Genomic DNA, 15,645 nt, shown 5'->3' with positions numbered 1-15,645 from the left:
ATTACAGTTACATAATCCCATCATAACTTAAAACCTGCTGAAATCTCCCTGCATCTAAACAACACAATCAGAAATTGGAAGGAAATACATCATTTCATTGACTCATACCAATGCTTTTAAATGCATTTTCTCCTTGGTAGCCAAACAAACTCAACTTTACCAATGCCTGTATGCTCAGCTCAAAGTTTACATAATTGCTATAATCAAAGACACATTTATACCGTCATAGAGAAAGCACCAACTTGTTTGTTATTTACTAGGGCAATAAATCATCAGAAATGAAACTGAAATAATCATTCCAATACGTTAATGAATTGCAAGTCATGACTCCGTAATTTAATCATACAAAATGATTATGAGAATTAGCCAATCACAACGTAAATGCCAAATCAAACAGATGAACCTTCAGAGGAGAAAAAATTATATTTCAAATGAAGTTCAACTAGTGAAAGGAATAAAGTTCATTAAGATTAACTACAATTAGAAATTATAAAGTAACACAAAAAAAACTTAAGAGATATTTGTTCTAAAGGGTGATTCAGGATAATTTATATTAAAATAAAATACTAACTTGATCAGGATGCTGTGGAAGCAATGATGAAGAAGCACAGAGATGCTCAGAGGAATTACGCTTGTGCTTTTTTGCAGTGAACTGAAAGAAAATCAATATTTTTCTCATTGGTTACTCAACCCTCAATTTACAGAGACAAGCTGGTTTGTAGGTTGAAAAACTTGCATCTTTTTCAAATAAACATATAAAGGATTGATAACTAGTTGGAAATTATGGAAGTAATGGTATTTGTTTTTCTTTTTCCCAGCTTGGTTTCATCAATTTGTTTTTTTTAAAGTTTATTTGTATTTTAAATTATTTAGTTCACCATTTACTTAAAAAAACCAAAATGTTATGAAATACTTTTCCGATAATAAAACCTATCCATAGGAAAAAATTCTCAAAACTGTAAATTAAGGAATTATTTTACAGTACTCTTGGCAAACAGATTTACTTTCCTTAACACCACAGAATTTCTTCCCTGCAATTACTGCACAGCCACGCGTTTTGTGACAAGGGGGATCTGGACTTTTCATCCACTCCAAATGGATTTAACTTCAGAGTTCTGGAGTCATTTGTGTAAATCATTTTTCTATCTTTTGCAGTGCCTTTACATCATTTAATAACATGGTAACCAAAACAGTACTCTTAAGTGTACTTCAACAAAAGTTCAACAGAAATTTAGCACAGCATCTTTACTTCCCAATTTTATTCCTCTAAAAGTAAACTCAGGTGATTTGTTTCCTATTGCTACATAAGAATTAGGAGTGGGAATAGACAATCCAGCCCCTCAAGGTCACCACCTATTATGGCCTTATTGTCCTGTAGCACAATTTGCAGTGATTTGTGCATTTGTTTTCCAAAGTCCATTAGCTGATATCTTACTTAGATTCTTGTTTTCTGTACCAAAATTTAATGTTGAATATTATTTAATAATTGTAAAGCCCATTTGTTAAGTTTATCAATGACTTCATGCAATTTGTTGGAACCTCATTTGCGTCAAGTATCCCTCCCAACTTGAAGTTGCCCAAAATTCAGACAATGTGTTTTTGATTCCAAAGTCTAAACCAACAGTATGAATATAGGGAAGGCAGTGAGATGATGCTGTGTCACTGGACTAGTAAGCCAAAGTCTCAGGCTAATGTTTTGGGGACATGGGTTTAAATTCCACCACACCAGCTGGTGGAATTTAGATTTAATTAATATATCTGGAATCAAGAGGTTGTTTCAGTTATAGTGACTGTGTACAATTGGTAGTTGTTGTAAAAACCCATCTGGTTTATTGATGTCCTTTAGGGAAAGAATTCTCCCTACCTGGTCTGGCCTGTATGACTTCAGACCTACAGCAATGTAACTGACTACCAAATGCCCACTGATATAGCCTACCAAACCATTATGAAGTTTAAAAAAAGCTTGGTACTGGTTTGTCCATCCAACTAAGAGCTAAGTCGTATCCTTTACTCATTCATGGGATGAGGGCATCGCTGGCTAAGCAGCATTTATTGCCCATCCCTAATCGCCCAGAGGGCAGTTAAGAGTCAATCACATCGCTGTGGGTCTGGAGTCACATGTAGGCCGGACCAGGTAAGGATGGCAGTTTCCTTCCTTAAAAGGACATTAGTAAACCAGATGGGTTTTTCCTCTGACAATTGGCAATGGATTCATGGTCATCATTAGATTCTTAATTCCAGATATTTACTGAACTCAAATTCCACCATCTGCCATGGTGGGATTCGAACCCGGGCCCCCAGAACATTATCTGGGTCTCTGAATTAACAGTCCAGCAATAAATACCACTAGGGCATCACTTCCCTGCAAAGTATCATAGTAGAAAAAAAGAAAGTCCAGTGATATTATCCTGCAAGAGCCCTCCTTATGTTGTGGGCTAATAAATAGCAAGCAACATTTGTGCCACACAATTGGTTGCAAAGACCATCTTCGACAAGAGAGAATCCAACCATCATCCCTTGGCATTCAACTGTATCATCACTGCTGAATCTCCAGTATCAACATCATCCCTGACCAGAGTTTAAACTGGACCAGTCACATAAATACTGTAGTCACAAGAGAACGTAGACTGGAAATTCTGTAACAAGTAATTTGCCTTCACAATGCCGGATTGATACCTACAAGGCATAAGTTAGGTGGGTGATGGAATACTTTCCACATACCTGGATGAGTGCAGCTTGAACAACATGAAAGAAACTGACCCCCTTCCAGGAAAAATCAATCTGCTTGAGTGGCACTCCACGCACCAGCTTAAACAGTTACTACGCCATATAGCGGTAGCAGCATGTATCATCTACAAGATACACTGCAGAAATTCACCAAGGATCCACCAGCAACTCTGTAAACATCCTACATGATGCCATTGGCTACAAACAGTAGATAAGTCCCCAGGGCCTGATGAGATCTATCCCAGGATATTGAAAGAGGCAAGGGAAGTAATAGTTGGGCCTTGCACATGGATATTGGTACGCAGAGGACCCAGAAGACCGTAGATCAGCCAATATTGTTCCTCTGTTTAAGAAGGTCAACAGGGATAATAGAGGAAATTATAGACAGGCAAACCTTACATCAGTGGTAGGGAGATTACTGGAGAAGATTCTTAGGAACAGGATTTATTCATTTGGAAAAGAATGAGAGGCACAGACAGAGCAGACATGCCTAAGACCAGACAGCATAATTTTAAGGTGCAGAAAAAGTGATTTAGAGGGAATGAGAATTTTTTTCCCCCCCACCCAGAGGGTGGTAAATATATGGAACATCCTCGGAGAGGGTGACAGAGGCAGGTACTCGTGCAACAGTTAAGAAGCATCTGAATGAGTACTTAAAATGGCAGGGGACAGTGTGTTATTGATAAAGTACAGATAAATGGGATTATTGTAGTTGGGCGTTTGTTAGTTGGCATAGGGCAAAGGGCCTATTTCTATGCTGTATGACTCTAATGGACTTATGAGGAAGGGATAGGCAGGATGGCTTTGTGAGAGGGTGATCTTGTCTCTCAAATTTGATTAAGTTTTTTGAGGAAGTGACAAAGATGATTGATGAGGGTAGAGCACTGGATAATGTTTAAATGGATTTTACTAAAGCGTTTGACAAGGTCCCTCAAGCTAGGCTGGTCCAAAAGATTAAGTCACATCTTATCAGAGGTGAGTTGGTAAGGTGGATCCAAAATTGGCTTGATCATAGAAGACAAATCATAATTGTGGAGAGGTATTTTTCTAACTGAAGTTCAATGACCAGTGGTGTTCTGCAAGGATCAGTGCTGGATCCATTGTTGTTTGTAATATAGATACAATATATAAATAATTTGGATGAAAATCTAGGTGATCTGATTAATAAGTCTGAGGATGATTGATGGAGTTGTGGATAGTGAGTAAGGCTGTCAAAGGATAAACCAGGAGAAATGGCAGGTGCTGTTTAATTCGGACAAGTATGAGGTGATGCATTTTGGGTGGTCAAATGCAAAAGGAATGGCAAGACTCTTAGGAGCATTGATATACAGAAGGATATTTGGATGTAAGTCCAAAGCTCCATGAAAGTGGCAACACAGGTGGATAAGATGGGAAAGACAACATATGGCATGCTTGGCTTCACTGGTCAGGGCACCAAGTATAAACATTGGCAAGTCATGTTACAGCTGAATTAAAAGCTGTGGAGGCTTTGGAAAAGATGCAAAAGGAAGTTTACCAGGTTGTTGCCCGGTTTGGTTGTATTAGCTATCAGGAGAGGTTGGACAAGCTTGGATTGCTTTCGTTACAGCATCGGAGATTAAGGGCCGACCTGACAGAAGTATATAAAATGAAGGGCATGGATAGGGTGGATAATTGTAGTCTTTTCCCCCCACCAAGGTGGAAATGTCAAATATTAGGGGGCAAAAGTTTAAGGCGAGATTAGGAAAGTTTAAAGGAGATGTGTGGGCCAAGTTCTTTTTTAAAACTCATGGATGCAGGTGCCTGGAACACACTGCCAGGGGAAGTGGTAGCAATACATATAATAGCATGTTTCAGAGGCATATAGACAGGTACGTGAACAAGCAGAAATACAGGGATAAGGACCATGTGCATGCAAATGGATTTAGTTTAGAATGACATCATGGTCAGTGCAGACAAGGGCCTGTTTCTGTGTTTTACTGTTCTATGCTCTAACTCCCTCCATAAAGCAATGCAAGTGTCCCTGCTGGAGCACTTCAAGAAGGCAGCTCATCACCATCTTCTGAGGGTAAATTGGGGACAGACTACAAACTGCTAGCCCAGCCAGCAATGCGCACATCCAATGAACAAATGTAAAATCTCACCCAGACTTCTTCCACACCACTTCCAAACCCAAGAAAGGAGAGAACAGATGCATGGGAACCCCATCACCTGACAATTCAACCCCAAAAACAGATCACCATTCTTTCCAATGTTGCTGAGTTAAATTCTGGGAACTCCACTCCTTTCAGCATTTGGGTGTACCGGCACCATGTGAATTACAGCAGTGGAGGAGACAGTTCACCACCAGCTTCTCAAGGACAAATAGGCCTGGGCAATAAATGCTAGCCTTCGATGGCCACATGTAAGAAAAACTTAAACTGCATTAATTGTTAACAAGGGGTCCTAGCACTAATCCTCATGGAATCCCACTTCCCACTTCTGTCACAGATTTGAGAACCTATGTCCTTGAACTCTATTTTCTGTCTTTTAGCCAGTCACCTAGTTGTTCATTAGTTTATTATGTAATTGATATGTTATCAAAGGCCTTTTGAGAATATATTTCACCTAATATATTGTGCTGGTCTTCATGGAATCACAGATTTCTGTCACAGTACGAGCATCTCTCCTGAGAGGCATATGGCCAGTTCATTATTATATTTTATACTGTATTTTTGGTTCCTATCAGTGGAATCTTGTCAGCTCCTGAATTGCGAGTCAGTTGGGAATAGATTGGAAAAGGAGATTCACAACATCAACCAAAGTCCAACTTTAACAGCAAAGTTGTAACAGAATATTAGTGAGTAGCAAGGGGTCCGTTTGCATTCATTAACATCTAACATTATTACTTATTCTCACCTTACTTATATGCAATTTACCATTTTCCCACATAGCAAACAGAAACTAAACAGCAACAATTCCCAACATCAAAGACCAACTCTGGCTGGCCGCTTGCTCCCTTGAGTCTCCATCTTGGCCAGCCCTTTCCCAAGATCTCAGGGCAGTGACCACTTTCAACTTCGCCCACTGAAGTTGGCATCAAAAATGCACTAGCCTCATCACACCATCATGGCACACCTCCAACTTGGAACACAGTTCACCACTTCACTTCAGAGTGCATGGACACGCTTCAGTATTTTGTTATGCACTCATGGGATGCAGGCATCACTGGTTGGGGTAGCATTTATTGCCCATCCTTAGTTGCCCTTAAAGAGGTGGTAGGGAGTTGCCACTTCTTGAACCACTGCAGTCCATGTGTTGTATGAAGGCCCACAGTACTAGAAAATTCCAGGATTTTGACCCAGCAACAGTGAAGGAATGGATATATATTTCCAAGTCAGGATGGTGAGTGGCTTGGAGAGGAACTTGCTGGTGGTAGTGTTCCAATGTATCTGCTGCCCATGTCCTTGTAGATGGAATTATTTTTGGGTTTGGAAGGTGCTATCTAAGGATCTTTGGCAAATTTCTGCTGTGTCTTCAAGATAGTACACATCACTGCTATTGAGCATCAATGGTGGAAGGATTGGATCTTTGTAGATGTGGTGCCAATCAGGTGGCCTATTTTACTCAAGATGATGTCAAGCTTCTTGAGTGTTCTTGGAGCTGCACCCATCCAGGCAAGTGGATCGTATTCCATCACATTCCTGACTTGAACCTTGTAGATGAGAACAGGCTTTGGGGAGTCACCCACTGGAATGTTCCTAGCGTCTTGTGGTCACTGTATTTACATGATCTTGTAGCCACTGTATTTATATGGTGAATCCATTGGATTTTCTAGTCAATGGGAACCCCCGGGATGGTGATTCAGTCAAGGGGATGTGGGTAGATATTCTTTTATTAGAGATGGCCATTGATGGGCTGGCATTTGTGTGGATGTTACCTGCCACTTGTCAGACTAAGCTGGATATTATCCAGGTATTATTGCATTTGAATGTGGATTGCTTCAGTATCTGAGGATTTGTGAACAGCGTGGAACATTGTGAAACCATCAGCAAACATTCTCACTTCTGACTTGATGATGGAGGGAAAGTTATTGATGAAACAGCTGAAGATAGTTGGGCCCAAGGCACTACCTCAAGGCATTCTTGTGGAGATGAATGACCTCCAACAACTACAACGATCTTCCTATGTCTGCTATGACGCCAACCGGCAGAGATGCTCCCCCCTGATGATTCCTGTAGCTTCCAGGTTTGCTATGGGACCTTCATGCTACATTCTGTCAAATGTGACCTTGATGTGAAGAGGGCAATCACTCTCATCTCACCTCTGCAATTCAGCTCTTTTGTCCTTGTTTGAAAGAAGGCCCTAATGAGGTCAGGAGCCGAGTGGTCGCGGGGGCACCCAAACTGGGCGCTACTGATCATTACAATTTGCTGCCTCACTATTTTGTACCATAACAGCATGTATCTTAGGGCTCTTAGAATTAGGAACATAGGACCAGGAGTGGATCATTCAACTTACTGATGTTCCTCTGCCATTCAATTAGATCATAACTGATCGTCTAACTTAATGATACTTTCTGATGCTATCTGCATATTCCTCAACGCACTTAGTCTCCAGAAATGGAAAAATTTCTGTATAGAATTCTACTAGCATGTCCAAAAGATCTTCCACTATGGGTGAAAAAAAAAAATTGCTCCTCATCTGTCTTAAATAACCTAGCCCTTGTTCTGAAGTCAACTGGACTCACCACATAAACACAGTGGCTACAAAGAGCAAGCCAGAAGCTAGGAATACTGCGGCAAATAACTCACCTCCTGACTCCTCAAAGCCTGTCCACCATCTGCAAGGCACAAGTCAGGAGTGTGATGAAATCCTCCGCACTTGCCTGGATGAGTGCAGCCCCAGCAATACAAGAAACTTGACACCATCCAGGACAAAGCAGCCCACTTAATTAGCACTACATCCACAAGCATCCAATCCCTCCACCAATGACGCTCAGTAGCAGCAACGTGTACTATCTACAAGATGCACTGCAGAAATTCACCAAAGATCCTCAGACAGCACCTTCCAAACCCACAACCACTTCCATCTAGAAGGACAAGGGCAACAGATATCTCGAATGCCATTACCTTCAAGTTCCCCTCCAAGCCACTCACCATCCCGACTTGGAAATATGTTGCCGTACCTTCACTGTTACTGGGTCAACATCCTGGAATTCCCTCCCTAATGGCATTGTGGGTCAACCTACAGCAGGTGGACGGCAGCGGTTCAAGAAGGCGGCTCACCACCACCTTCTCAAGGGCAATTAGGGATGGGCAAGAAATGCTGGCTGGCCAGCAACGCTCACGTCTCACAAATGAATAGAAAAAAAAAGTCACGTCCTCCAGTTCTAGATTCACCGAACGGGGAAACATCCAGCTGTATCCACACTGTCATGCTCCAAGAATTTTGTAAGTTTTGATAAGATCAGCTTTCATTCTTTAAAACCCAAGAGAATACAGGTCCAGTTTCCTCAAAGAAAAACAGAAATTTCTGAAGAAACTCAGCAGCTCTGGCAGCATCTACGGAGCATAAGTAAAGTTAATGTTTCAGGTCCAGTGATCCTTCTTTAGAATGCGGTTTTTCTCAATCTCTCTGCATAAAGCAATCCTGCCATTCCAGGCAGAACTCTTGTGAAGGTCTGTTGCACAGTACTCCAGATGAGGTCACAACCAGAGATTGTATACAATTGCAGCAAGGTATCTTTGCTTTTGTACTCAAATCGGAACTTGTTGGAAACAGTATCAGACACACCTAAAAAAATAGGCATCAATATGATGATGCTACAACACGGATACAGGCTCGTTAAAAAGTGAAAGCAGCATGCGCTAAACACAGTTACATGATCCCACAACCAACAGACAAAAATCAAAGCTCCACAGACTCTATGCAGTTATGAATGGTAATGAACAACTAAACAACACATAAGATGAGAACACTCCACAAATGTCCCTGTCCTCAATGGTGGAGGAGCCCAGCACATTTGTACAAAAGACGAGGCTTGAGGATTTGCAAGCAACTTTAACTAGAAGTGCGGAGTTCCATTTCTGTATCCTCCCAAGGTTTCCAATATCAGAGATACCATGTTTTAGCTAATTCAACTCACTCTACTTCACATGATGTTAAAAAATGGCTGAAGCCACTAGATACAACATCAAATGTCCCTAACAACAGCCTGGCAGTAGCAGGAAAGACTTGGCTTTAGAACACGCTGCACCCCTAGCTAGGCCATTCCAGCACAGCTAGAAGCCTACTAGGCAATACGGAAAATTTTCAAGCATGTCCTTGCCATTAAAAAAAATTATTGTCCTCGTCTGGTTCTGACAATCAAAGTTGTGGAAGATGTCAGATTCTCTTTTTCTCGGTCCTCTGTGTACCTTGTTTCTGTTTTTATGTACTATAACTTGGTGCCCAACCTCCTATCATTATAAGCACACTTTCTAATTCTGAATTTATCTTGCATTCGTTGTTGTAATGGTACATTACTATCTCAAAATGCACTTACTTCCCTGAAATTACAAAACTCTGCAATGCGGATTACAAAACTGACAGTAAACTAATATTTTCAGTAAAAGTGTATGCAGATCAAACGAGGAACATTATGCATTAATACTTTTGCTTATGTTGTAACTGAATGCATTATATGCTTTGAAGTACTACAGATTTTCAAATTTATTTTTACTGTTCTACCATAACACTGAAGTTTCACCAATTTGCATAATATTTTATATCATTAAATTGTGTTTAATATACAATTAACTAGAGTATTCTGTTAAGCACAAAGTAAATTTAAGATATTGGAATGATTAAAAATATACAGAACATCTCATTTAAAATTAGAATATCTTCATAACAAAATATATCTAGAAATTAAAATATGATAAATGGATAAAAGAACGTGCATATTTCACTGGAATAAACATTTAAATTCTTTTTATTATACAGCCATTTCAAAAAGTGGCATGCTTTTGCTCAATTTCCCAAATTAATCAAAATCAATCACTTGAGTATTGAGGAACAAAACCAAAGTTGCTGGTAAAGCTCAGCAGGTCTGGCAGCATCTGTGAAGGAGAAAACAGAGTTACGTTTCGGGTCCGGTGACTCTTCCTCAGAACCGGGTCACCGGACCTGAAACATTAACTCTGTTTTCTCCTTTACCAGATGCTGCCAGACCTGCTGAGCTTTTCCAGCAACTTTGTTTTTGCTCCTGATTTACAGCTTCCACAGTTCTTTTGGTTTTTACTGGAGTATTGAGAATTGAAATACCCGAAAACCGGTATTTGCACTGAACAAGGTCCACACGTATCATGAAATACAGAAAATTGTTTGTGAATGCAATAGTTTAAATACTTTTCCCATGTACCCTGAGAGTTCAGTGGATAAGAATAGATTTATACTGAGGTTTTTTTTGCACAGGTTTGAATAATGCAAGTTATATTTTAAAGGTTTGGGTGGGTAAGCAGGAATGGAGATAACTAGGAGTGTGCATATATAGATCTTTGAAGGCATCTGGACAAGCCAAGAGGGTCCATTTAAAAAACACAGGATCTTTGGACTTATAAAAAGAGTTATAGAGTACAGAAGAAAGAAGGTTATAATAAATCTTATGAATTATAGGTTAAGCCCCAGCTAGAGTATTATGTCAAATTTTGGCCATCACATTTCAGGACGTCAAAAGTTTCGAAAAGGTGAAGAGATCTACTAGGTAGCAAACAGCAATGATACACTAGACAGACAATCTGGAATCGGTCTTCTCAAAGAAGAAAAGACCAACAGGAAATTCAATAGCGTTATTCAAAATCATGTAGAATTTCAATAGTGTAAATAAGAAGGAACTGTTTTCAGTGACTGGTCAGTAATCAGAGGACAAATTTAAAGATAATTAACCAAAGAACTAGAGACAAGATAAGAATTCTTTTCAGTAATGAAATGTAATCTGGAATATATTGCCTGAAAGTGTGGTGAAAATAGGTTCAATAATTTTCAAAGCAGAATTAGATTAATGCTTCAAAGGGGAAAAAAAATCTACAGGGCTATGGATAAGTGAAGGAGAAAGGAGTTGATGGAGCAGTTTTTTCAAAAAGCCTGCACAGAAATGATGGGCTGACCATCTTCATTCTATGCTGCACATCCTATACCTCTATATTGTTTCCACTCATATAAGGCATGTTGCCATTAAATCAAATTTTAAATACAATCAATAAAAACCAAAAGAACTGCAAATGCTTTAAGTCAGGAACAAAAACAGAATTTGCTGTAAAAACTCAGCAGGTCTGGCAGCATCTTTGAAGGAATATCAGTGTCAACGTTTCAGGTCCAGAGGAAAGGTGACCAGACCCAAAACGTTAACTCTGATTTTTCTTCACAGATGCTGCCAGACTTGCTGAGTTTTTCCAGCAACTTCTGTTTTTGTTTAAATACATCAACACTTTGTATTAAAATTATGGTTCTGCAAGAAGTTCAAAATCAAGTTGGTATGGCAGCTCAGTGGTTAGCACTGCTGCCTTACAGCACCAGGGACCCTGGTTCTATTCCACCCTCGGGCGACTGTTTGTGAGGAGTTTGCACATTCTCCCTTTGTCTGCGTGGGTTTCCTCCGGGTGCTCCGGTTTCTTCCCACAGTCCAAAGATGTGCACAGGTGTAATAATATCTTGATCAGTTCACAGATTGCTGAGTATTTATGCGAACATCTCACCTGTCATGAGCTCATTTTCATTGTATAGCCCCAGAATGCAGAATGCAACCATTTATCCACAAACAAGTTTACTTCTAATTCTAAATAAATTTAAGTTATTTAAAAGCTGTTACAAAGGAAAAAAGGACAGAAAAACAACTGTTACCAAGATGGAAAACACTATCATTTTTCAACAGGTCAGGCAGCATTTGTAGAGAACCAAGAGCCAATGCTCAGATCATTAAAATTGCTAGGTTGTGGTAGGAGGAGGAGACCATCTCTGCTGTGATTTCATCTTTGGGAAACTGACAGTGCATTGCATTATTATGTCCAATTATAAGTGGACTAGGGAGTAAGGATCACAATCCTAATTCTTATTTGGTTCATTTAAACAAAGGATTTTTTTTTATTCAAGATAAAGTGCTGGAAAACTCAGCATGTCTGGTAGCATCAGTGAAGACCGAAACACAAGAGTTCACATGTCATGTCCAATGATGCTTCTTTGATTTTGTTTTTATTTGAACTTTATCTTACCTTACCCAAGTTCATTCAATCTTCACATCTATTTTTAAGTTAATTTATTTGTTTCACAGAACTCGGGCTTCTGGTGTTTATTACAGCATTAGACAGGATAATTGTCAAAATGATGAAACACAATTAAACACAGAAAGTGTGTTGATATTGGCATTCATCAACCATCTTGAAACAGACAAGACCGTTAGAAGAATCAATTGAAACACACAAGATTCTTCAGGGACTTATTAGGATAGATGCAAAACGAGAGTCTAAAACCAGAGGGCATAATCACAGAGTAACCGGTTCGCCCATTTAAAACAAAACAAAGAATTTCTTCTCTCAGAGGGTAGTCAGTCTGTGGAATTCCTAGCTGTAAGAGGCTGATCATTAAGTATATTCAAGGTTGAGATAGACAGGTTTTTAATCATTGAGGGAATCAAGTGTTATAGGGAAAAGGCAGGATTATCAAATCAGTCATGATCTTATTGAATGGCAGAACAGACTCAATGGGCTGAATAGCCTACTTTTGATCCTACGTCTTATAGTTTTTTTTAAAGACCTGAAACAATGAGCTACTTGTCTATTGGATTGACTGGCCGCTCTCAAGGGTGGGATCTTCTCCCACTCTTCTCAGGTAGGGGTGGAAGTTCCACTCCAAATCAATTAAGGCTATCCTTCAGCTGTCCAGCATAGCTCTAGACAGACTTCTTGGTCAGTGCGTTGGGAAATTCACACGATTGCAAAATACACCCCATCAACTATGTTTCTCCTTCCCTGGTTGTTGCCTGAACTACTGAGTATTTCTAATGTTTTCTGTTATTATTTCAGATTGGATACATTCACAGCTTTTTGCTTTTGTATTTTGAATATTCCTGGAAACGTATGAAAGAGATATATTTGTATAATGCTTTATCAACCTACAGTGCTTTATTTATGTCAAAGTACAGCCACCATCCTGGCTAGCAAGCTTAGCAATAAATATGCACAGAACAAGGCCCCACACAGCAATGTAATTACTTCATAACATGTCAGCATTAAAAATTAATCTGATGTTAGCAACAGCAGTTTTATTTACTAACCATAATAAATTTAACAGGGTACATGGAGATGTAATTTCCTACCTTATCAAGGTCCAATTGTCCAACTCCGTATGTGCTATGTCTCCAATTTGTCATTAATAAAGATTCAGTTGGCTTCCTGTCCAAGCTTCTGCTTTTACTAACAACTTCTTGCCGCTTTGCTGCAATGTTGTACTATTAATAAACAGGAAATCATATTTTAGATATGATGCACTGAATCTACTAAAACTAGCAAAGACTTCAATCAATTTGTTTCAGGTGCAAAAAATATGAACTCAAAGCATGTCCTTCAAAATAGATCTATGGCCTGTGAAATAATGACTAAATGAAAGGTGCAACAAGAACCGCAGGAAGTGCTACACCTGCCCCCACACCTCCTCCCTCACCCCCATCCCAGGCCCCAAGAAGACTTTCCACATCAAGCAGATGTTCACCTGCACATCTGCTAATGTGGTATACTGCATCCGCTGTACCCGTTGTGGCCTCCTCTACATCAGGGAAACCAAGTGGAGGCTTGGGGACCGCTTTGCAGAACACCTACGCTCGGTTCGCAATAAACAACTGCACCTCCCAGTCGCGAACCATTTCAACTCCCCCTCCCATTCCTCAGACGACATGTCCATCCTGGGCCTCCTGCAGTGCCACAACGATGCCACCCGAAGGTTGCAGGAGCACCAACTCATATTCCGCTTGGGAATCCTGCAGCCCAATGGTATCAATGTGGATTTCACAAGCTTCAAAATCTCCCCTCCCACTACCGCATCCCAAAACCAGGTTAGTTCGTCCCCGCCTCCCTAACCTGTTCTTCCTCCCACCTATCCCCTCCTCCCACCTCAAGCCACACCCCCATTTCCTACCTACTAACCTCATCCCGCCCCCTTGACCTGTCCGTCCTCCCTGGACTGACCTCTCTCTTCCCTAACTCCCCACCTACACTCACCTTTACTGGCTTCATCCCTGCTTCTTTGACCTGTCCGTTTCCTCTCCACCTATCTTCTCCTCTATCCATCTTCTATCCGCCTCCCCCTCTCTCCTTATTTATTTCAGAACCCCCTTCCCCTCCCCCATTTCTGATGAAGGGTCTAGGCCCGAAACGTCAGCCTTCCTGCTCCTATGCTGCTGCTTGGCCGGCTGTGTTCATCCAGCTCTACACCTTGTTATATCAGATTGTCTTCTCTTGCCACGTTTGTGTTTTTAGTGTTCAACAACAGCTATATCTGGTGGAAAAGCAGACATTTTCATACACCTACAACTCTGGGCAGGAATCGTTATTATATAGCTGTTGTATCCACTTCCCTATGATCTTGAGCTTGCTGATTCCCCAACATGATCTTTCTTTGATACTTTCTGCATACGCACAGACATCTACTGGATCGGAGACACTATAATAATGCCCACCACAGAAACATAGAAAATAGGAACTGGAGTAGGCTACTTGGCCCTTTGAGCCCGTGCCAGTATTCAATATGATTAGGGCTGATCATCCAACTCAGTGCCCTGTTCCTGTTTTCTCCCCTTACCCTTTACTCCAAGAACTATAGCAAACTCCTTTTTCAAAAATAATTATTATTTTGCCTTCAATCATTTTCTGTGGCAGAGAATTCCACAGACTCAACACTCTGGATGAAGAAATTTCTGGTCACTTCAGTCCTAAATGGCCTACCTTGTATCCTTAAACTGTAACCCCTGGTTCTGGACTTCCTAGTAATTGGGAACATCCTTCCTGTGTTAACTCCATTTAATCCTGTTAGAGGTTTTAAAGTTTCTATGAGATCCCCGCTCATTCTGCTAAACTCCAGTGAACATAGTCCTTTCCGATCCAGTCTCCCTTCACGCATCAATCCTCCAATTCTAGGAAACAGTCTGGTAACTCTTCATTGCACTCTCTCCATAGCCAGAATGTCCTTCCTCAGATAAACAGACCAAAACTACATTTAATAGTGGTCTCACATAGGCCCTGTACAACTGCATCAAGATATTCCTACTCCTACGTATGAATCCTCTCATTATGAAGGCCAACACACAATTTGCTTTCTTTAACATCTGGTGCACCTGCACGCTTATTAGGTGTATTGGTGTAAAAGGACACCTAGAACTCACTGGGTAAGATGACAGATTGAGTGCAATTTATCACCATTCAGATAATCTGCCTTCCTGTTTTTGCTACCAAATTAGGTAACTTGAGATTTATTGACATTATGCTACCTATTTCAGCCTTAAATATTCACAAGGACTCTGCCCCCACAGCTCTCTGTGACAAGGGGTCAAAGATTCAAAGCCATCTGAGAGAAGAAATTCCTCCTCATCACAATATTAAATTGGCACTCTTAGTTGTTAAGTCAACTCTTAAGTCGTAACCCTGCCTTATTTATAGCTTTAATCAAAGGAAGTTTGACTCATTCCTTACTTCCATTTGTCTCACTGGGCGAGGGAGTCAAGTGGAAATGCAAGGGGCAATCATATTACAAAATGGACTGCGTTAATGACCTCTGCAGAGCATGGCATATTTGATTCCTCAGGCAAATGTGGACAAGTAGACACTAATTGCATTCAACATCTATAAGATGGAATATATGCTGGTTTTTTGTTTTGTGTGTTACGTTCTTTCAAATAGATTTCTAATATAATACATTCATATACTTTTCACA

General features: G+C 40.3%; 1 protein-coding gene across 6 annotated transcripts in view; it reads right to left on the bottom strand.

Annotated features, from left to right (window-relative positions):
• LOC109937219 (rho GTPase-activating protein 12-like) overlaps nt 1-15,645 on the bottom strand; it is a 200,182-nt gene that overhangs the window by 70,495 nt on the left and 114,042 nt on the right. For 4 of the 6 annotated variants that reach the window (XM_048613345.1, XM_048613373.1, XM_048613351.1 and 1 more), the window contains 2 exons: nt 13,040-13,171; nt 572-652 (listed from right to left, as the gene is read on the bottom strand). In XM_048613345.1, coding sequence (XP_048469302.1) covers nt 572-652; nt 13,040-13,171 — 213 coding nt within the window. The remainder of the gene's footprint in view (nt 1-571; nt 653-13,039; nt 13,172-15,645) is intronic. The other 2 variants (XM_048613359.1, XM_048613380.1) reach the window with 1 other exon arrangement.

Source organism: Rhincodon typus, chromosome 2 (assembly GCF_021869965.1).
Source record: "Rhincodon typus isolate 14 chromosome 2, sRhiTyp1.1, whole genome shotgun sequence".
Classification (NCBI taxonomy): domain Eukaryota; kingdom Metazoa; phylum Chordata; class Chondrichthyes; order Orectolobiformes; family Rhincodontidae; genus Rhincodon; species Rhincodon typus.
The sequence above is the reverse complement of the archived record's forward strand: the minus strand, read 5'-3'. Positions and strand labels throughout refer to the sequence as shown.